Here is a 23,345-nt window from a genome sequence, read left to right as displayed (position 1 = left end):
TTCTCTTTTTCATAATGTGTCACCAAGTCCTTGCCATTTCCAATCAAAAGTAAGAGGCTCTAACCAATTTTTGGAATCTGGCTTGTGACATAATCGGCTGGGACACTGTGATTGACATTTTATTGAAAAACCTGTCACAGATAGTCTCATTTCATGATAAGCTTACCTCTTACTTCAAGTGTCAAAAAATGTTTAAGCTGTGAACTTTGTAAGGGTCATGTTTTACCTTTCTATAATATAAATCAAAGGGCTTCCAAACCCTTTGAAATTATTTTTTCTGATGTTTGGGGGCCAGCCCCTATTGATTCCATGTCGGGTTCACGATATTATGTCTTATTCATTGACTCTTACTCACGATTCACTTGAATTTATTTCATGAAACACAAATCAAAATTACTCCACATATTTCGAAACTTCTATACATACAATGTGGTGCATTTTCAATGTGATGGTGGGTAGGCTTGGGCATCGGGCTGGGCCGGGCCGGCCCGCCCTCCTTTCCCCTCCTCGACGCCCTTTCCCCACCCTCCCGAGTCCCGCCCCCCTTTCCCCCCGCCCTCCCGCTACGGCCGTTGGGTCCCCGCCGACGGCCCACACGGAGGAGGAGGGAGAGGGAGACGGAGGCAGAGGGCGGAGGGGAAGAGGGAGAGGGGGACCAGAGAGGGAGAGGGGGAGCGGAGGGGAAGAGGGAGAGAGGGACCGGAGAGGGAGAGGGAAGTAGAGGGGGAGCGGAGAGGGAGAGGGAGACGGGAAGGGAGAGCAGAGGGGGAGAGGGAGAGGGAGAGGGGGAGTAGAGAGGGAGATGGGAAGGGAGAGCAGAGGGGAGAGGGGGAGCAGAGAGGGAGAGGGGGAGCGGAGAGGGACTGAGGGAGGGGAGCGGGGGACAAAGGCCCGAGGGTGGGAGTCGGGCTGGGCCGGCCTATCCGGCCCAGGCTCGGCCCGGCCCGGCCCGTTGCCCAGGCTCGGCCCGGCCCGTTGCCCAGGCCCGGCCCGGCCCGTTGCCCAGGCCCGGCCCGGCCCGGCCCGTTGCCCAGGCTTAATGGTGGGGGAGAATATTCCTCACTTGATTTTATTGAATTTCTACGTGAAAAAGGGATAACTAGACAAATCTCATGTCCTTACACACCACAACAAAATGGTATGGTTGAGCGCAAACATCGACATATAGTTGAAAGCGCCATAAGCATGATGCATGATACTAATGTGCCCATTTCCTTATGGATTGAAGCCTTCCATACAGCTTTATACATAATAAATTGTTTGCCTATGACACTCTTGATGTCTAAATCGTCATATTTCACACTCTTAGGCAAACAACCTGATTATAAAAAATTGAAGGTTTTTGGCTGTGTATGCTATGTTCATGTTGATGCTGCCTTGAGGAACAAGTTTCAAGACAAAGCTATTCAGTGTATATTCGTTAGATATGTTGAGAATATAAAGGTTTTCGATGCTATGATCCAACAACTAAACGCATCAAGACTTCAAGAAATGTTACTTTTGACGAACATAATTTTGATGATACTAATGAAATGCCTATGACCAATGAATCTTATGATCCCTGGTCCAGTACACAGTTATTCAATGTAGATCCTATTTTAGAAAATGATGTGCCTCAGGGTGAAGATCAAGAGCGATCAATACAGTCGTCTGATGTGCCCCAAAGTGAAAATCAAGAGGGTCCAATACAATCATCAAGTGTTCACGAAAGTAATAATGAAGAATACATCAACAATTCACATCGGTATTCGGGTTTTATCGACAGTCGACGACTAAGGGACAGAAACGCTCACAGTGAAGAAGACAACATGCCCCACCTTGGAAGATCCCCACGCATTCGCCATCCTATTCACAGGTGGGTTAGCTATGATTCTTTATCACTTGATTTTCAGTTATTCATGGCAAAAGTTGGCAAGGAGGAAGAACCTACTTCATTTGATCAAGCATCAAAATCACATCATTGGAGAAAGGCTATGAGAGAAGAAATGGATGCCTTGCATGAATGTGGAGCATGGGAGATCGTTCCAAGGCCACATGGAAAAAACATAGTGGGCTCCAAGTGGATATACAAAATCAAATACAAACCTGACGGCAGTATAGAAAGACACAAAGCAAGGTTGGTAGCAAAAGGATTTACTCAACAATTTGGGCATGCTTATGATGAGACGTTCAGTCCCCTAATCAAAATGGGAACCATTCGCGTGATTATATCCCTTGCTGTTGAATATGGGTGGAAGCTAAATCAATTATACGTTAAAAATGCTTTTTTTCATGGTGATTTGAAGGAAGAAGTTTTCATGGAGCAACCTCTCGGTTTTGTTGAAAAAGACTAGCGAATGGGTTTGCAAACTGAAAAAATCTCTGTATGGACTTAGCAAGCATCACAGTCATGGTTTGATAGTTTTTCAAACAAAATAAAGGAATACGGATTTCGAAACAGTCCTCTCGACCATTCCCTTTTTATTTTCAAGAAAGAAAATGTTATTACCCTCCTCCTTATATATGTTGACGACATCATCATTATAGGGAACTCGGAAAAAGATTTTGATGAGATAAAAGGTCTGTTAATGAGAAACTATCAGATGAAAGACCTTGGAAGCCTGCGATATTTCCTTGGGGTTGAAATTGATAGGCAAGGAGATCATCTTACCTTGACGCAAAAGAAATATACTCTTGACCTATTGGATAGAACATGCATGATGGATTGTAAGCCTGCTGAAACACTGAGTGTTCTGATCCAAAGGATGAGTATAAATGATGGGGAAACATATGAAGACCCCACCAAATATCGCAGCGTTGTTGGTGTAAGAATCTTCACAAAGTACTCGTCTCTCCGTATGCAAAACAGATATGTTGAGAAGAGAGGATGAAAGAAGACGATGGAGGAAAGGGAGCAGCCGGCTTAACTTAGCCCTGCGTTCCTTAATCTTTAATTAAAGAATAACCCTAATAGGGTACAACAGATTTGTACATAAAAAGATAAAAAATTACAAGAGAGCCACCGCCTAGTAGCTTTAGGCGTGTGGATATAAGGAGAATGGATCGGGTCTGTTCAGACCCGATCCCCATACGCTAACAGCTCCCCTCAAGTTGTGCATGAGATTTGATCATGCACAACTTGTTCTTCAAATCCCAAAAATGCTGCCCTGTGAGACCTTTGGTAAAAAGATCAGCTATCTGTTCATTGGTAGATATATAAGTAGGCAAGATCTCGGCTTCTTCAACCTTCTGTCGAATGAAATGTTGATCAATCTCTATATGTTTGGTGCGATTATGCAAAATGGGATTGAAAGCAATTTTTATCGCACTTTGATTGTCACATAGTAATGATGACCGAACAATAGGAAGATTGAGCTCTCCAAGTAAATGACGTAACCATGACGCTTCAGCCGTCCCTGCAGCCATTGCTCTATATTCTGCCTCAGTGCTAGATCGTGCAACAGCACGCTGCTTCTTACTGCTCCAACAAATGAGATTAGAATCAAGAAAGAGACAGAAACCTGAAACTGATCGTCGGTCATCGGGATCGCCTGCCCAGTCGGCATCAGTATATGTATATATGCTATGTCCAAGAGAAACATTGGAACATTTGGTGTAGACTAGTCCATCTCCAAGAGTAGCTTTGAGATACCGTAGGATCCGCTTAGCAGCATCCATATGTCCTTCAGTGGGTGCATGCATGAACTGAGAAATCTGATTTACAGCATATACTATGTCTGGGCGAGTAAAGGTAAGGTATTGTAACATACCAACAATGCTGCGATAGAATGTGGGATTGGAATATGCAGCAGTTCCATCAGATGCAGTCAATTTAGTATTCAGAACACTGGGGGTAGTGATGGGTTTGCAATTAGTCATACCTGCCCTATCCAAAACATCAAGGGTATACTTGTGCTGTGTAAGAGTCAAACTATCATTTGTCCTGTCAAGTTCGACACCCAAAAAATATCGCAATTCTCCCAGATCCTTCATCTTGAACTCTTGCTTCAACATACCTTTAACATAAGATATATGTGAAGAAGAATTCCCAGTTATAACAATATCATCAACATAGATAAGTAACCAGGTGGTAGCTTCTCCAGTGCGATAGATAAACAAAGAGTGATCGAGAGAGCTTCGGAGAAAACCAATTTGTTGTATGTGATGAGAAAAACGATCAAACCATGACCTAGAAGCTTGCTTCAACCCATATAGAGACTTGTGTAATTTGCAAACCCATTTTTGAGAATCATGAGTAGTGTAGCCGGGAGGTTGCTCCATGTATACCTCTTCCTTAAGAATTCCATGAAGAAAAGCATTTTTGACATCTAACTGATAGAGAGGCCATCCATACGAGACTGCAAGAGAAATAATGACACGGATTGTTCCCATCTTGATGACTGGACTGAATGTCTCATCATAATCTTCCCCATATTGCTGAGTGAAACCGCGCGCCACAAGTCGTGCTTTATACCGATCAATGCTACCATCTGGTTTATATTTCAGTTTATAAACCCATTTGGATCCCACAACATTCTTATCAGCTGGACGAGGGACAATCTGCCAAGTCTGACATTCATGCAAGGCTGCCATTTCCTCATTCATAGCTTCAACCCAACATTTTTCCTTACTCGCATTGTGATAAGATGTTGGTTCCACCTTTTTGCTGACTTCTGTCATAAACAGCTGAAAATCCAAAGAAAAACTGTTATAGCTCACCCATCTATCAATAGGATGTCGCACGCGTTGTGATTGGCGTGGAACTGCAGTAGGAACTGATCGCCTAGAATACACCAGGCCTGAGAACCGATTATGCATAGGTGGCTCACTGGGCTGAGAAGATGAAGGCATGCTGTCCAAGGAAGTAGTGCTGCTCAAGGAACTACTTACAGATGTCTCGGGCTCATTAACAACTTGCTCATTGTGCTCAGTCAACATTGCTGCCCCTTGTCTTAAGATTTCAGCATGAAGCCAAGTATCATAAACTTCATTTTTGTCCTTGAGTGTCACAGAAGTAGCCTTGGGATCCTGTAACCTGTTCTCATCAAATACAACATGCCGTGAAATATGTACACGTCCAGTTTTAGGATTGTAACACCTATAACCCTTGTAATTTTCTGCATACCCTATAAATCTACATAAAACAGCACGATCTTGAAATTTGTTTCGCATGGAAACATCAACATGCACATAGCACACACATCCAAAAACGCGCAACTCCTCATAACGTGGCTGCTCTTGGTGTAAAAGAAAAAATGGTGATTTTCCATCAAGCAAAGCCAATGGCAATCGATTTATAACATGTACAGCCGTATGGAAAGCCTCGGTCCACAATGTCATAGGTAAGTCTGTTTCATGCATCATGCTAAGTGCACTTTCAACAATATGCCTATGTTTCCTTTCAGCAATTCCGTTTTGCTGAGGTGTATGCGGACATGAAATTTGTCTAGTGATCCCATTATCTAGTAAGTACTCAGTAAATTCATTAGAAATAAATTCACCACCACCATCACATTGAAAATGCACAATATTACTGGAATATTTATTTTGAACTAAGGCATGAAATTGAGTGAATAGGCGAAAAACTTCTGATTTGTGTTTCATGAAATGGATCCAAGTATATCGGGAATATGAGTCAACAAAAATGACATAGTATCTACTCCCAGAAGAAGAAGGAACTGGAGCAGGCCCCCAAACATCAGAATATATGGTGTCAAAAACCTTTGGAGCTCTTTTATTTATTAATTGAAAAGGAAGGGCATGGCTCTTACAGATATGACAACTCGAGCACATGCTGGACTCACTGACAGAACTCAGACTGGACTTATCTAAGAGCCCGTCTGCAACAAGACTTCGAACAAAAGATTGACTACAATGAGCTAACCGACCATGCCAAATGGATGGTTTATTATACTCTGTGACATTGACTTCACTATGACTTGGAGAACATGAATCGGAAGGGTGAGATTTTGACATCTGTGGAGCTCCTTCAAGGACATACATATCTCCTTTGCGAGTGCCCTCAGCGAATGTCTTCTTGGTTCGAGCATCCTTGACATAAACAGAAGAGGGTGTGAATTCAACAGAGGATTGAGTATCATCAATAAGCTTGGACACTGAAATAATATTTTTCTGGACACTTGGAACAACAAGAACATTCTTTAATGGAATCGAAGAAGAGCCCATAGAAATTTGTACATTTCCAATGTGTGATATTGTGTGATGGGAACCATCTCCCGTGACAACTGAGCCTTTATCTAAATAAGGGAGAGCACTAGAGAGATTACCTGCGTCACCAGTAACATGGGCTGCTGCTCCAGAGTCCACATACCATTCTCCTTGCTCGTTTTGTTTCAAATGAAGCTTAGACAGGGCTGTCATGAGGAGTTGTTGTACGTCTGCTGAAACATTAGATCCAGATGATGATGAAGCTGACCCTGCTGCTTCCTTGTTCTCACGTCTAATCTGATTATTTTTGTTCTGTGGGTTGTGCCAACATTCTGACTTTACATGCCCCCTCTTGTTGCAATAGAAACAAGTCGGAACCCTTCTAGATGTGGCAGATGTAGTATTCATGCCCTGTGGTGTTGGGAGAATCCCTCTTCCCATTCCTGCCTGAGGAATCCAAGTACGAGTGCGATTCCCTTGCAATGCATGTGTCCCTGTGATCAGTACATTGTGACTGTTGGAAGGAATCAAATTCTGTCGCTGAACACGACTAGCTTCGTGTTGGAATAACTTAGCCTTGAGATCTTCGAAAGATGGAAGAATAGGTAGGACTTCCAAGGCTGTGCAAAAAATATCAAAATCTGTTCCCAGTCCACTCAAGGCTTGTTGCACTTTGTCCTTGTCGCTGACGGGATGTCCAATGGCAGCAAGTTGATCACTTACACTTTTAATTTCATTCAAATATTCCAAAACAGTACGCATCCCACGCTTGATGTCCTGAAATTGCCTTCTTAACTGCAGAAAACGTGCTTCGGATACTTGAGAATACGTGGTGGCAAGGGTAGACCACAACTCTAGGGCTGTTAAATCATCATCAATACCTCCTAATACTTCCTCTGACAAAGTAGAAGTAATATAGGCAACAAGAGACTGGTCGTGAGCCAGCCAAGCTTCATACTCAGGATTATTTTCAGTAATGGTTTCATATTCAAATCTGATTTCACTCATAGCCGCAGCCCCAGCAGCTTGATCTCCCACTACGGTTTTCTTCACTTCACGGTCAATATACATAGGAGGTGCTGGAGTGGTCCCATCGATATGCCCGTAGAGTCTATGACTTTTAATAAAAGGGACTATTTGACGTTTCCAAGTCAAATAGTTACTATGATTCAGCTTTTGTGAAATAAGTTGGGAGAGAAAGCTGGAAGATAGAAGAGAGGGGGTCGGCTGATCCATAATTGATTTAGGGCAACGACAGAAATTAGGGCAAAACGATGAGAAGATTAGGGCACAACGATTAGGGCAAATCAATTAGGGCAAATCACGCAAGATTTAGGGCAGAAACTGAAAAGAGGGATGATCACGCCAGAAAAGAAAGAATTTAGGGCAGATTAGGGCTAATCACATCAAACTGAGGGATGATCACGCCAGAAAAGAAAGAATTTAGGGCAGATTAGGGCTAATCACATCAAACTGAAATCACTCACCGGAGGACGATGCAACCTGGCTCTGATACCATGTAAGAATCTTCACAAAGTACTCGTCTCTCCGTATGCAAAACAGATATGTTGAGAAGAGAGGATGAAAGAAGACGATGGAGGAAAGGGAGCAGCCGGCTTAACTTAGCCCTGCGTTCCTTAATCTTTAATTAAAGAATAACCCTAATAGGGTACAACAGATTTGTACATAAAAAGATAAAAAATTACAAGAGAGCCACCGCCTAGTAGCTTTAGGCGTGTGGATATAAGGAGAATGGATCGGGTCTGTTCAGACCCGATCCCCATACGCTAACAGTTGGTGCTTTGCAATATTTAAGATTTACCAAACCTGATATTACCTATGCTGTAAATCAAGTGTCTCAATTTATGCATGCACCGAGGGACACACATATAAATGCAGTTAAAAGGATACTAAGGTATCTCAAGGGAACTGTTGGAGATGGATTAGTGTATTATAAAAGTGAAAATGAAGCTACTGGTCATGAATTAATCACATATATTGACACTGATTGGGCTGGAAATCCAGACGAAAGAAGATCTATCTCTGGTTTTTGCATCTTTATAGGCAAAAATTTGGTATCTTGGAGTAGTAGAAAACAAAGAGCAGTTGCAAGATCAAGTATAGAAGCTGAATACAGATGTATGGCTGCAGGGACGGCAGAAGTGACTTGGATTCGACACTTGCTAGAAGATATTAGGGAAAAAAATTAAAAGCTCAGTACTAATGTGTGACAATCAAAGCGCCATCAACATTGCTTTCAATCCTATACAACATGGCCGAACGAAACAAATTGAGATTGACCAGCATTTTATCAGGCAGAAGGTGGAGAGTAAAGAGATAGAACCAGTCTTCGTTGGAACCAATGAACAAGTTGCTGACATATTTACTAAAGGGTTGACAAAGTATCGGTTTTCGTTTTTGAAGAGCAAGCCGTTCATGATTCAAAACAATGCACAGCTTGAGGGAGGGTGTTAAACAACAGATTTTCGAATCCTCCATCTGGATTCAAAATCCAGCACGTTGAACGATGTCTTAGTTATTCAATGCCCTTGTAATATGTGAAGTCTCTTAGGATTCTACGTTCTTGTAAACTGTGTTGAGGCATTCAATGTCCTTGTAATATGTGAGGTCTCCTAGGATTCTACGTTCTTTTTAACTGTGTTGAGGTATTTAATGTCCTTGTAATATGTGAAGTCTCCTAGGATTCTACGATGAAGAGTCTTTTAGGATTCTGCAATTGTAATTGTTCTCTGTTATAAATATGGGCCATGTAGACCATCCTGGTCATGGTTTCTTCTTCTCAGCTTCTTCTTGTTTCATTCTTTCTCTCTCTACCTTCCTGCGTGAATATAGATTTCTAGTTGCAAATATTATATTTGGTGCTAGATTTCTATCATTAACTTCATCTATGGTGTTCAAGATGTTAAAATATAAAGCCTTCACCAGCACGTTGAAGAGGAGTCTCTTAGGATTCCACCTCCTTGTAGAATGTGTTAAAATATTTAATGTCCTTGTAACATGTGAAGAGTCTCCTAGGATTCTATGTTATAGTTAATATCCTTGTTATATGGGAAGTCTCCTAGGATTCTATGTTGTAGTTAATATCCTTGTAATATGTGAAGTCTCTTAGGTTTCTATGATGTAATTAATGTCCTTGGAGCTTGTGAAATCTCTTAGGATTCTACGATTGGAGACTCTTAGAATTCTGAAAATGAGATTATAAATAGAGGCCGTGCAAACCATTTTGGCTACGGCTTCTTCTCCTCAGTTTCTTCTTGTTTTCATTCTCTCTCTCTCTCTCTCTCTCTCTCTCTATCTTCCTGCGTGAGTGCTGTTTTCGGGTTACAGATATTGGTGCTACATTTCTATCATGGTATCAGAGCGCCAGGTTACGTTATCTCTACCAAACGAAATGCCCAAACAGGTCTGATCTGGTTAGAACTCTTTTCTCATCTTGTCTCTATCCTGAATTTACTTGTCTCTTGCGCAATTCTTGTTCCTTTTTCTTCTTGCTTACCAAGGACACATCTTGTTATATCGTGTCTTCTTTCCCTCTCATCTTCTACCTATATACCATTCCTTTCTGCTGTCATGGAAAACCTTTCGCATTCTGGCATGTCCTCAAGTTTTCTTCCTCACCTTATTACCGAAAAACTCAACCATGAGAATTATCTGATCTGGAAAAGGCAAATCATGCCTTTCATAAGAAGTCAAGGCCTCTTTGGACATCTCGATGGTTCAACAAAGGCTCCACCAATATCCGTCTTACAGGAAATAAAAAATGAGGCAGGAGAAGTTATTGCTGTTCATGAAGACAACAATCCTGAACATGCTATGTGGATGAGACGTGATCAAAGTCTGGTTGCGTATATTTTGTCCACTTTATCTCAACAAGTGTTACTTTCAGTTTCTGATGATTGTACTGCAGAAGAATTATGGGAAACCCTTGCTGATACCTTTTCCCAAATATCAGAAGCTCGAATTATGTACTTAAAGAAAGAATTTCAGAATTTGAGCAAAGGTTCAACGTCTATCATGGATTATTTGGGGCGTATTAAGGCCGTCGCAGACCAACTTGCTGCCTCAGGGAATAACATTTCTGATAAGGAAAAGGTGCAGCAAACCTTGAATGGACTTGGGCATGATTATCATGCTTTTATTACAGCTCTTGAGGTCCTTCATGTTCTGCCTTCCTTCAACGAACTACAAGGTAAACTTCTCCAACATGAAATGAATATGAAAAGAGTCATTGAAAGGACTGATCAAGGGAACTCCCAAAATGTGTTGGCTATGAATGTAAAGTTTGGTAAGAGCCATGGGAACTCCAACCATGGTGGTCGTGGCATTCTACCAACACCACATAACCAAGGTATGTCTCTTTTGGATACTTCAAGAAAAATACCAATTTGTTTTCAGTGCAACAAGAAAGGACACATGAAGGCACAATGTTGGTTTAATCCTCAAAATAAAAACAAAGGGGTAAGACATGATTATAAACAAGGAGGACAAAGTTCTAAATCCACCGCTGAAGATATGCAACAGCTATTGATGGCCGCATTCTCAAAGATGACTATAAAGCAAAATGAGCAGGGAGAATGGTTCTTGGATTCAGGTGCAGCTACCCATGTGACAGGAAATGCAGGTAAATTGACTAACTTATCCCCTCATTACGGTAGAAGTTGCATTATAACAGGTGATGGAAAATCTCATCCTATTACACATATTGGAAATGCACATATTCCATTGTCATCCTCGTCTCTATCACTGTCTAATGTTGTTCTTGCTCCCAATATCAAAAAGAACATCATATCCATTTCTAAACTCATTGATGATACAAGCTCTTCTGTTGAATTCACACCTTCTTCTGTCTATGTCAAGGACCTCCAAACGAAGAAAATGTTCGCTAGAGGGGAGCGTCAAGGGAATATGTACGTCCTCAAGGAATGTCTACCCAAGGATTCATCCACTTTTGATATAGGATTGAAGACATTTTCTCTTTCTCATAATGCGTCATCAGTGCCAAGTTCTTGCCATTTTCAATCAAAAGTAAGGGGCCCTAACCAATTTTTAGAGTCTGATTTGTGGCATAGTCGGCTAGGACACTGTGGTCGACATTTCATTGAAAAACTTGTGACAGATAGTCTCATTCCAAGATCAAGTTTACCTCTTACTTCAAGTGTCAAAAAATGTTCAAGTTGTGGACTTTGTAAGAGTCATGTTTTACCTTTCCATAATATAAATCAAAGGGCTTCCAAACCTTTTGAAACTATTTTTTCTGATGTATGGGGGCCAGCCCCTATTGATTCCATGTCTGGGTCAAGATATTATGTCTTATTCATTGACTCTTACTCACGTTTCACCTGGATTTACTTCATGAAACACAAATCAGAAGTACCTCACATATTTCGAAACTTCTATGCCATGATTCAAACTAAATTTTCATCCAATGTGGTGCATTTTCAATGTGATGGAGGGGGAGAATATTCCTCGCTTGATTTTATTGAATTTCTACGTGAAAAAGGGATAACTAGACAAATTTCCTGCCCTTACACACCACAACAAAATGGTGTAGTTGAGCGGAAACATCGACATATAGTTGAAAGCGCCATGAGCATGATGCATGATACTAATGTGCCCATTTCCTTGTGGACTAAAGCCTTCCATACTGCTGTATACATAATAAATTGTTTGCCTATGACACTCTTAATGTCTAAATCGCCATATTTTACACTCTTAGGCAAACAACCTGATTACAAGAACTTGAAGGTTTTTGGTTGTGTATGCTATGTTCACGTTGATGCTGCCTTGAGGAACAAGTTTCAAGACAAAGCTATTCAATGTAGATTCGTTGGATATGCTGATGAATATAAAGGTTTTCGATGTTATGATCCAACAACTAAACGTATCAAAACTTCAAGAAATGTCATTTTTGATGAACATAGTTTTGATAATACAAATGAAATGCCTATGACCATTGAATCTTATGATCCCTGGACCAGTACACAGTTATTCAATGCAGATCCTGTTATAGAAAATGATGTGCCTCAAAGTGAAGATTCAGAGAGAGCAATACAACCGTCGGATATGGCTCAAAGTGAAAATCAAGAAGATCCAACACAGTCATTAAGTCATCACGAAAACAATAATGAACAGAGCAACGATGCACATCGGTATTCGGGTCTTATCTACAGTCGACGACTAAGGGACAGAGATGCTCACAGTGAAGAAGACAACATGCCCCACCTTAGAAGATCCCAACGCATTCGTCATCCCATTCACAGGTGGGTTAGCTATGATTCTTTATCACTTGATTTTCAGTTATTCATGGCAAAAGTTGGCAAGGAGGAAGAACCTACTTCATTTGATGAAGCATCAAAATCACATCATTGGAGAAAGGCTATGAAAGAAGAAATGGATGCCTTGCATGAATGTGGAACATGGGAGATCGTTCCGAGGCCACACGAAAAGAACGTAGTGGGCTCCAAATGGGTATACAAAATTAAATACAAACCTGACGGCAGCATAGAAAGACACAAAGCAAGGTTAGTAGCAAAAGGGTTTACACAACAATATGGAGAAGATTATGATGAGACATTCAGCCCTGTGATCAAAATGGGAACAATTCGCGTGATTATATCATTGGCAGTTGAATATGGATGGAGACTACATCAAATGGACGTGAAGAATGCTTTTCTTCATGGTGATTTAAGGGAGGAAGTATATATGGAACAACCTCCAGGATACACGAAAGGAGACTCTCATGCATGGGTTTGCAAACTAAGAAAATCTATTTATGGACTTAAACAGGCCTCACGTTCGTGGTTTGACAGTTTCTCTTGCAAGATTCAAGAATGTGGTTTTCGGAGATGTCCTCTAGATCACTCTCTTTTCATTTATCGAAAGGAAAACATATTTACTTTACTTCTTATATATGTTGATGATATTGTTATCACAGGCAATTCAGAAAAACACATAGAAGAAGCTAAAGTTTTGATGATGCATAACTTCAAAATGAAAGAGCTTGGTGATTTACGATTCTTTCTTGGAGTGGAGATTGATAGGCACAATAATCGCCTCACATTGACACAACAGAAATACACGTTGGATTTGTTGAAAAAGTCAGGTATGTCTGATTGTAAGCCTGTTGGAACTCCTAGTGTTCTAAATCAAAGACTAAGTGCTCAAGATGGGGAGTTATATGAAGATCCTACGCAATATCGAAGTATTGTTGGGGCACTTCAATATCTTACATTTACTAGACCAGATATTATATATGCTGTGAATCAAGTATCCCAATTTATGCATGCACCTAGAGATACTCACATGGATGCTGTCAAAAGAATATTAAGATATCTTAAAGGGACAGCAGGAGATGGCTTAGTTTATGGTAAGAGTGAAAATATAACTACTGGACATCAACTTCTGACATTCACAGATGCAGATTGGGCTGGAGATCCCGATCAAAGAAAGTCCATTTCTGGTTTTTGTATTTTCATTGGACGTAATCTTGTGTCTTGGAGTTGTCGAAAGCAAAAGGCAGTAGCAAGATCCAGCACTGAAGCTGAATACAGATGCATGGCTGCAGGTACTGCTGAAGTTACATGGGTTAGACATTTGCTAGAAGACATTGGAGAAAAGATTAAAACATCAATGTTAATGTGCGATAATCAAAGCGCTATTAACATTGCCTTTAATCCCGTACAACATGGTCGAACAAAGCACATTGAGATTGATCAACACTTTGTTAGACAAAAGGTGGAAGACAAGGAAATTCAGCCTATTTATGTTCGTACAGATGAACAAGTTGCAGACTTATTTACAAAAGGATTAACAAAGGAACGATTCTGGTTTCTAAAAGGCAAGTTGTACATGGTGCAAAACCATGCACAACTTGAGGGAGGGTGTTAAAATATAAAGCCTTCACCAGCACGTTGAAGAGGAGTCTCTTAGGATTCCACCTCCTTGTAGAATGTGTTAAAATATTTAATGTCCTTGTAACATGTGAAGAGTCTTCTAGGATTCTATGTTATAGTTAATATCCTTGTTATATGGGAAGTCTCCTAGGATTCTATGTTGTAGTTAATATCCTTGTAATATGTGAAGTCTCTTAGGTTTCTATGATGTAATTAATGTCCTTGGAGCTTGTGAAATCTCTTAGGATTCTACGATTGGAGACTCTTAGAATTCTGAAAATGAGATTATAAATAGAGGCCGTGCAAACCATTTTGGCTACGGCTTCTTCTCCTCAGTTTCTTCTTGTTTTCATTCTCTCTCTCTCTCTCTCTCTCTCTCTCTATCTTCCTGCGTGAGTGCTGTTTTCGGGTTACAGATATTGGTGCTACATTTCTATCACAAGAGTGTTTCTGCAATATTAGAAAGTTGAATAGTAGTTCTTTAAATATTTTCTTATATTTAGTGGACTGATTTTGTAATTGTTATGTTGCCTACCCTAATCTCTTTTAATATGAGATTAGGGTCACGTGAATAAGCAAGAAAGAGTTTTCCTCTCTCTCTCTCTCTCTCTCCCTCTCTCTCTCTCTCGTCCCCTTCCTCCAATATTCAACATGGTATCAGAGCTTTAGACCTAGGGCTGTGTGATCTAGGGTTTCACGCCTAGGGTTCCCTTCTCCTCTCATCTCTCATTTCTTCTGCCAAACTAGGGTTTCACACCTAGGGTTCTTGCCAAAGAATGTTCAAACTTGTTAACATGTGAATTAGCCCCTGTCCAAACTAGGGTTTCACACCTAGGTGTATTAATAACAGCAGTTGTCTTAATAACCTAGTTGTATGCATTGGTCACATGGAAAGGAACTTCATAAAACTGTTTAGACTGCAGGTACATTCCTATTTCCAATAATGCTCCTTTCCAATTCATCCAGTCCTTTAGTTGCTGAAATGTGCATCTTTTTTTTCATTTTACTGTCAGTAGATAAATACTCATGAAAGTGCAGTTTTTAAATATAATTATTGACACGTCATCATGTTCGGCTGCATTTGAATCTTCATGTTCTTTGTTCAGGTAAAGTACCTTGGGGAGGAACAAGATGGTGCTCCAATCGCTGGTGCTGTTTCTGTCTGTTCTCCTTGGGATCTTGTGGTGAGTGGATGATGAAATCGATGAATTAATCTTCCTCCTGAATGGATTGGTCGTTTTGGAAATGCAATTGATAGTTTTCCAGGGCCTCTAAAACCGGTCTGCAGAAAACTTTTTCAAATTCGTTTGAGTCTTTTATTTCTATTCTAGGGTATAGTCTGTGCCATGTAGTAATATATCCTGCCAGCACCAATACTGCAGAGTAGAGGCAACTTTTTACATGATATCATTAATAGAAAACGAGACACTGGAATCAGCACTCTGTTTTCAAGAAGAAAATATCTGTGGCTTGACTGTTTCCTGCTTTAGAAATTTGAATGTTTTCTATTTTCCTGTTCTTTGCCAATTGTGTAGGCTCTAGCTCTACAACTTCACAACTTCCTGTCTCAGAAGCTGACTTTCTTGGCTGTCAAATAATTAATCATTTGAAGTAAAATTCACAATTGATATTTCGATAGTTCATGTGAAAAATGAATATGAAGTTGCTGGCATAAGATGATGTGATAAAATTTCTCTTTTAATGGTTCTTCCATATTTATATGAACCATATGAAACATATGCACCTTCTGGTTTTATGTGGAAACCCATGATAGTCAGAAGCATTGATATTCATCACAGAATTGTCCTCCAGGTCTGCAGAAAACCTATTCAAGAGTTAGTTGAGAACCCATGAATCCTATAGAAGCTTGTCCTATATTGTTCAATGGGCATACGTAGAGCAAATTTTGTGGCGTCAAGCCGTCAATACTCTAGGGAATTATTCAAAAGAATCCAAGAGAAGTATTGGTTCTTAGCAGTCACAAAAAACACTTTTTTTTCCAAAAAAAAAAAGCATATAAAACACGAGAAATAAGTCAGTGTTTTAAAACTTTAAAAAAATGCCATTTTTTCAAAAAATGCGAAAATGAAAAAGTGTAAGCACGTTCTTTTCACATTTTTATTCCCTTTTTTTCATTTTAGGCATTTTTACGTGTTTTTTTAATGCCAAACTACTTTTTTTCATTTTCTTATTTTTATTTTTGTTTATTATTTATTGTTTGATGTTTGTATTATTAGTTTCTCACTTATATTATTTTCCCTTAATTTTTTTAAAAATTTACTGTATTTTTCTTTTTTTCAAGCTTGTTGTATTATACCTAAGAAAAACCTCACCGTTTAAAACACGAGAACAGTCAAAGTTATGTGTAACTTCCAGAACTTCCACCAGGAGCACACAAATAAATGATCCTGTCCAGTATAGGTCAGACAAGACAAAATGATGATAAACATCGTCTATCATAAAATGGAGCTGACTAATATAAAATGGTTTCTGTTGAATCATTAAATGACTATATGCTATATAGTTGGTATAAAAAACAAAGGACTTTTGCCAAAAAGACCAACACATTTTAGTCGCTTGTAACAATGCCAGGATTCTAAATGGGTCAGACATGACAGTAAAATGTATTGGAGATCAGGTTGGCATTGGTTCCTGTTCAGGAAAGAATGACAAAAACATCCCTCTTATTTGACTCACTGTGCAACCTTGGCAAATGATACTAAGCCTATATAGAGAATGTTAGGATTTCCCATGCAGTGCAACCTTGAAAAATGCTACCAGACCTAAATAGACAATGTCCATGAATATGAATTTAAGTTCTTTTCTTGAATCATCAAACTATGAGAACCTAGACAAATCATGTGTAGTACAAAAATTATGTCATTAGCTCTATGGACCTTTTCCCTGTAACTTTTCACATGTAAATTCCATGTGAAATATGTAAGTTATGTTGTACACTCCAGGGACGTAAAGATAGTAAGTAGCAACTGGAGGCTGGAAACATGAACAAGATATGTCCTTCAAGCCTGGTTTAGCTATTGCACATTTCCAGTCAAGAAGTCAATGAGAATAAGAATATCAGTCAATAAAAATAAGGAATATCAGTCTTTGTCTCCTTTTCTGCCAAGGAGAACTGTGAAGTTAGGCAATGTCATTAATGCTAGTCTCCTAAGCTAAACATGAAGCTTGTCCAGATAGATCGTGGTGATATTGGTTTGGAAGTTTGAGATGAAAAGTTGAAAACTAAGCTGATTTGATATGCGTTTAGGAATTTGGCTTTTTAAGTATGAGATAGTGTGTATTCAACTAATAGAACCTCACTTTAAGTACTTTGTGATGACACCAGAAATTGTTATTCTCTCAACCTGCTTTATCTGTGTACTATGCTGTCGTGTTATAGATTTCTGTGGAAATTGGTTGAAAATTAGTAATTTCTTGTGAACAAGCACTATATTAGAAACTAATGACTCGTTGTTGTATTCCAGGTTTGTGACAGATTTATCAACCGTCGACTTACCCAGAAGTTCTATGATAGAATTCTTACTATCGGACTACAGGGTTATGCACAATTGTATTTCCTTGGAAAACCTTATTAGGATTCCGATTTTGCTCAAGTACATTTATGTTTTAAATCATCAAAGCTGTCAAATTATCTACCCGAAGTTTTACTATTGATTTTTGTTTTTGTCATTCAACTCTTTGTTTAGTGAACTTCCAACTTTCCCATCTTTCCCAAGGATATACCATGCATTTACTTTAATATTCTTATTGCAGGCATCAACCAATACTGTCACGCCTTGTGGACTGGGACTGTATTAGAAAGGTTTCTTCCTAACTCCTTGATCCCAATGACACTATTCAATTTGTATATGTATTACTGTATATGTTCCCAACTGCATCCACAGATGGGAAGAAGAGAAACCAAGTCTAGTTGATAAAATGGGTTGGTTTGAGCATATGATAGATTGGGTGTTCGTAAGGTCTCAGGTCAAGAAAGGGACCTGTTTCAGCTGAATGACCCAAGAGTATAAACAGACCTGTAATACAAAAACACAGTGCAGAATAAAGATCTCACTCTTTCTCTCTTTCTCCTTTCCTAAATTCTTTCTTCCTTAATTCGGTTCTTGGTCAGTTGGACTAATCAAGTTCAAACAATAACCAGGTCCTCTTAATTACTAAAGTAACAACTCAAAAAATCATTTTTCTTCAGTGGCCCAGTGCGGCTAATCAGTTAGGTAGTGTTTGATGGCCTGAAAATATGGAATTGGAAGTATATTTCTGGAAATATATTTCCTGAAAAAATGGAATGAGAAAAATCTTTCTGGTGCTCATTTTGATGTGTGTGTGATGACTGAGAAATATATTTTCAGAAATATATTTCTGTGTTTGATGGTAAAGAAACATATTTCCAGATTTCTAGAAATATATTTCTTAGTTTGATATAAGAAACATATTTCTAGATTTTCTAGAAAGAGAAAGATTGATGTAGCACATAAAACAACAATAACAAACACAAGCGTAGACACATAAAACAGCAATAACATGATTCATGCTCACATTGAATTGATCCTGCAACATCTTTGCCCTTACGACACACACATATATGAGAAAGAACCTGAAAATAGACCCAAATTAAAAAATTTCAGAGAAACTCATATATATATATATCTCACACTATAAATTTCCAGGTTCATAGCCTTCTTAAGAGGTGAACCATGAAAGGTATGGGGTGTATTGAGACCTGTCAAACAGAGAGTTGGGGTCAGTTTTGGGTGAAAATGTTAAATTGGCATCACAGACAAGCTCAACAATTTGGGCCTACAATTCCACATCTTGGGATGTCTGCTCTTCAAGTAGGATGGACTCTAACACCCTATAAATGTCAGAGGACTTAAAGAACAATCTACAGTAAAGATTTTAATCAGTCTTGAAAAACTTATATACTCCACAGAATCATGCATCTTTGGTTGCCGGTTACTGCCTCAAAATAGGGGAGCTTATTGTCAGTTTCGCTGGAGACTCCACCATCATGGGTCATCAGAGGGACACAGAGAGGGCTCCTGAAAGGTTTCCTTAGGAATACCATTTCCCCTTAAAAACTCCCCTGAGGAACCTGGAAAACGTTGCAAGCTAAGGAAAACTCTATATGGGCTTAAGCAATCCCTTCGAGCATGATTTGAACGACTTAGACTTGTAATGAGACAATATGGATATCATCAAAGGAATGGAGATCATACACTCTTTGTGAAGAGGAATGAGCAAAAGGTTACTCTTCTGTTGGTATATGTTGATGATATGATTGTCACAAGTGACGATGAAGATGAAATAACTAAATTAAAGAAACTGTTGGCGATCGAGTTTGATCTCAAGGACCTTGGTAAGTTGAAATATTTCCTTGGCATTGAAATTGCTAGGTCTGGTACTAACTGTCACACCCAGACCTTTTTAACCCTCAAACCCTTTTTTTTTTTTTTTCTAAACATAAAGCATCGAGGTGTGACTACCCAACAATTCAAAAAGACAATGAGCCAAGCAATTCAAAACAATGGAGCGAACTTTCATTTATATAACCATTTTGTTTCATAAAAATTCACATATATGTGCATGACCAAAATGCCCCAAAATCATAACGTTGATGCATAACAAAAAGGGGACATCAATAAAACCAAAACATGACGCGTCGGCACTACAACGACAATCCCAAAACCTCCCCAGTAGGACGTGAGTGAAGCCATCTGCTCAACCTGTTGCCCCGGGTCCGCCAAAACCTGAAAAAGAAAACAACTGAAGGCTCAGCCTTCGCAGTATGGCAACAAGCCAGGAAAATGCCCAACCCTCTCAAGTAAGGCTCAAGCAAAAGAACAAATGTCAACCCATCTATCATCATGTCGTGCCTGAGTACGACACGTAAAAGCCACTTGATGGCCACCCTAACACAACATCAGTCACATGCGAAGCAAGCTAAAACATAATACTTGCATTCATATCAATCACATGTACGTCAGTCACATGCATTCTATCAAACACATTACATTTTCATTAACTTTAGTGCATTAACAGTTCCTGTGGGTGCAACACAGGCACGTGCACACCGCGGGCGGCCTACAGCCGAGAGACAATCCCCGTGGTGGCCCATAACAGTATGGATCCATTTCACCCGCTGCAGCGGTAGAGCACTCATCCCTGGATGTGTGAAGTCCAAGGTGAGATACTCAACCTTCCCTAGGACACCCAGGTTGGAAAGGCGGGAGCCCAACGCTCCAAGCACAACACACAACAGAACCCTGGGGCCTTGCACTGCCTGCGCTCTGACAGGCGAGACCAGTGGCAAACAAGGGGGGGGACGTCTCCCAAACACATAGCCACATCCCACTGACCTCTAATCTCTTAGTTATTCATTCTTATCATTATGGTTACATATTCACAAGATGACTGGCTAGCACATGAGGTTAGTACACTTCACGAGTGCACCCACACCTCCGATTACCTCCACATGAGGTCTATACATACAGTAACAGTCATTGCTAGCCGTCATACCATACGGGTACAACTACCCTCCCAATCATCCATTTGCATCATTGCCCATGGCAATGGATATGCAACAACATACACATTCATATCAATCATCACATCAATCGCGTCAATCACCTCTTTGAGAAAAACTTAGCCAATCCACAGAGAGTAGTCTCGATCTGCGGTTGGCTCGTAGCTGTCGTATGCAGTTATCATTCTATGATGCTTTCTAATGCACAATTGGGGTCGATGAGACGCTCGACTCGATACCCCGCCTCATCTGTCCTAAACAGATATCCATTCTAGCATGCACATGCCAATGCGTAACATTTTCAAAACGAATAACTAATAATCTTTCTATTCCATTCATATCATATAAGCAACATACATATACTCATTTACAAAACAGTCAATCAATTAACATCACAATCCTATGATCCCTTGATCCTAGAAGCACACAATCACACATTTGCCCCAGGCAGGGATTTGCCTGGAATGTCGCCATACCTGTGGCGCGCTCACCAAATTCTTCAAAATGCCTCAAGCTTCGAACTCAAGGTCGACAGGATGAGCCCGGTGCACCTGAAAACATAAACAAAAATAAAGTTTCTACTAGATACCTACACAAATCAAACAAAACGAACAAATACACAATAAAATCCTTGAGACACGTGTCGTCGCCTCAAGAGGGTGTCGACAGGTAGTCTCCACCCACAAAGCCCTCAAGAGGGTCTCTCCTCAATCCTAGAGGTCACCACCAGAGGTTTAAGCTTCGCACCATCGATTTGAATCGATCACTAATCCATTTTTCTCTTGCTTCCTTAGTGAAGGTGTCTTCCCAACATGTACCCTTCTTCCTTCCCATACATACTACTCACGTCGACAAAGACGCTCCCAAGCGTTCACAAAGACAGTCCTACACTTCTCCACAACATTACAATCCTAACCATGCGTCCCAAATCATCAATTCTAAACTCTAACATGCTCAAGCAATAATTATACATGCTCTACTATATAATATCCAATAATCTAAGCTCAAAAAGGCTTTGCTCACCCCAATCTAAGTGTCCAAACTGCTGTGATGCCTCAAACAGCCACCTCAAGCATACAGTCGGTCCCCAAATGGCAGAAATTGTGCCAAGCCGCCACCACCAACGCCTTCTATTCACTGATACAAAGAGAATGATGCACCCTCAAACCGAAATTCCAATCCAACAGCCACTAGTAAAGAGAACAAGCAAGAACGTGCTCAAGAGGAGGAGTTCGGCTAAAATATTGGTTCGATTGGGGGAGGCTGAGAACTGAGAAAGAGCACGAGAATGAGTAGGGAGAAAACTTCGACAGAGATGGGAGACAGACAAAGGGGTAGGGGTCGGACGGTGAGGGAAGGGCCTGCGTGGGAAGGAGGAGGAGAAGAAAGAAGAGGAAGGAGGAGCAGGCGAGGGAGAAAGGAGAAGGAGGCGAGAGAAGAAGGGAAGAGAGCTCGGGCAAGGAGGAGAGGGACAGCGTGTGGGAGGAGAGAGAGCGTTGTAGAGAGGGAGGGATGCGCAGGAAAGGAGGGGAAAAACAGGCAGAGAGGGCGAGAGAGGGAGCTTACCCGCGAGCTGCCGCCGTCACCGTCGCCTTCTTCCGCTTCGCTGAGTTTCGGTCGTGGGTGAGGGAGAGACGAAGAGGGGAAACGAGGGAGAAGAAGGAGACAAGGAAGGGGAGACGGGCTGCGGCGTCGGGGCTCCTAACGCGCGTGGAGCTCGGGTCCGGGTCTGGACCCTGACCCGACCCGTCCTGCAAAAAGGCCGAGCGTTACACTAGCCTTGTGCTAAATCAACGGAAGTACACTCTAGATTTGTTAAAGGAGACCGGAAAACTGGGGTGTAGACCGGCTTCTACTCCTCTAGATGCTGGACACAAACTGAGTCTTAGAGATGGGGAGCCTCTCTGTGAAGAGGCCAAGGGAAGATATCAACGTCTTGTGGGGAAGTTGATTTATCTTACTCTCACTAGACCTGATATTAGCTTCGCTGTGAATGTGATGAGTCAGTTCATGCAGGAGAAGAAAGATGAAACATAAATCATGGAGTAACTAAGCCCTCTCGGGGGCTTGCTTAAGAATAAGAAAGAGGAATCTCATAGAAATACCATGGAATGGAATAAGGTTTGATCCTATTCATGGATTAACGAAAATGTGCAAAAGCTCTATTGGCCTCTGCCATTCTATGAGTCTCTTCCTTTTTGCGTATCCCACGGATGCTCACTTGAAGGTTTTCGACAGGATCTTGTGTTACTTGAAGAGGAATCCTAGCAAGGGTCTCCTCTTTGTTAAGCAATACACTCTTGGAGTTGAAGGTTATTCAGATGCAGACTGGGCAGGCTATATTGACACTAGGAGGTCCACCTCAGGCTACTGTATCTATTTGGGAGGGAATCTTGTAGTGTGGAGGAGTAAGAGACAAGACATTTGCTCTTGTTCCAGTGCTGAAGTAGAATACAGAGCAGTTGCTATGGGAGTTTCTGAGCTTTTGTGGCTGAAAGTATTGTTGACTGATATTGGTATAAAGATTGAAGAACTAATGAAGATGTATTGTGATAACAAGTCAGCAATCAACTTGGCCAACAAATCTGTGCTACATGATAGAACAAAGCATGTTGAGATTGATCGACATTTCATTCGAGAAAGAATTGATGCTAAAGAACTTGTTCTTCCTTACATGAAATCTGAGGACCAGACAGCTGCTGTTCTGACCAAAGCCGTGTCTTCAACTTCATTTGAGAGAA

General features: G+C 40.6%; 1 protein-coding gene across 1 annotated transcript in view; it reads left to right on the top strand.

Annotated features, from left to right (window-relative positions):
* Positions 1-23,345, top strand: part of LOC116267077 (uncharacterized) — a 49,216-nt gene that overhangs the window by 14,524 nt on the left and 11,347 nt on the right. Inside the window, exons 7-9 of the mRNA XM_031648637.2 lie at positions 15,167-15,244; positions 17,546-17,631; positions 17,835-17,883. Coding sequence (XP_031504497.1) covers positions 15,167-15,244; positions 17,546-17,631; positions 17,835-17,883 — 213 coding nt within the window. The remainder of the gene's footprint in view (positions 1-15,166; positions 15,245-17,545; positions 17,632-17,834; positions 17,884-23,345) is intronic.

The sequence above is a fragment of the Nymphaea colorata genome, chromosome 13, assembly GCF_008831285.2.
Source record: "Nymphaea colorata isolate Beijing-Zhang1983 chromosome 13, ASM883128v2, whole genome shotgun sequence".
NCBI classification, from domain to species: Eukaryota; Viridiplantae; Streptophyta; class Magnoliopsida; order Nymphaeales; family Nymphaeaceae; genus Nymphaea; species Nymphaea colorata.
Note: the sequence above shows the minus strand (reverse complement) of the source record. Positions and strands in the feature narration are given on the sequence as shown.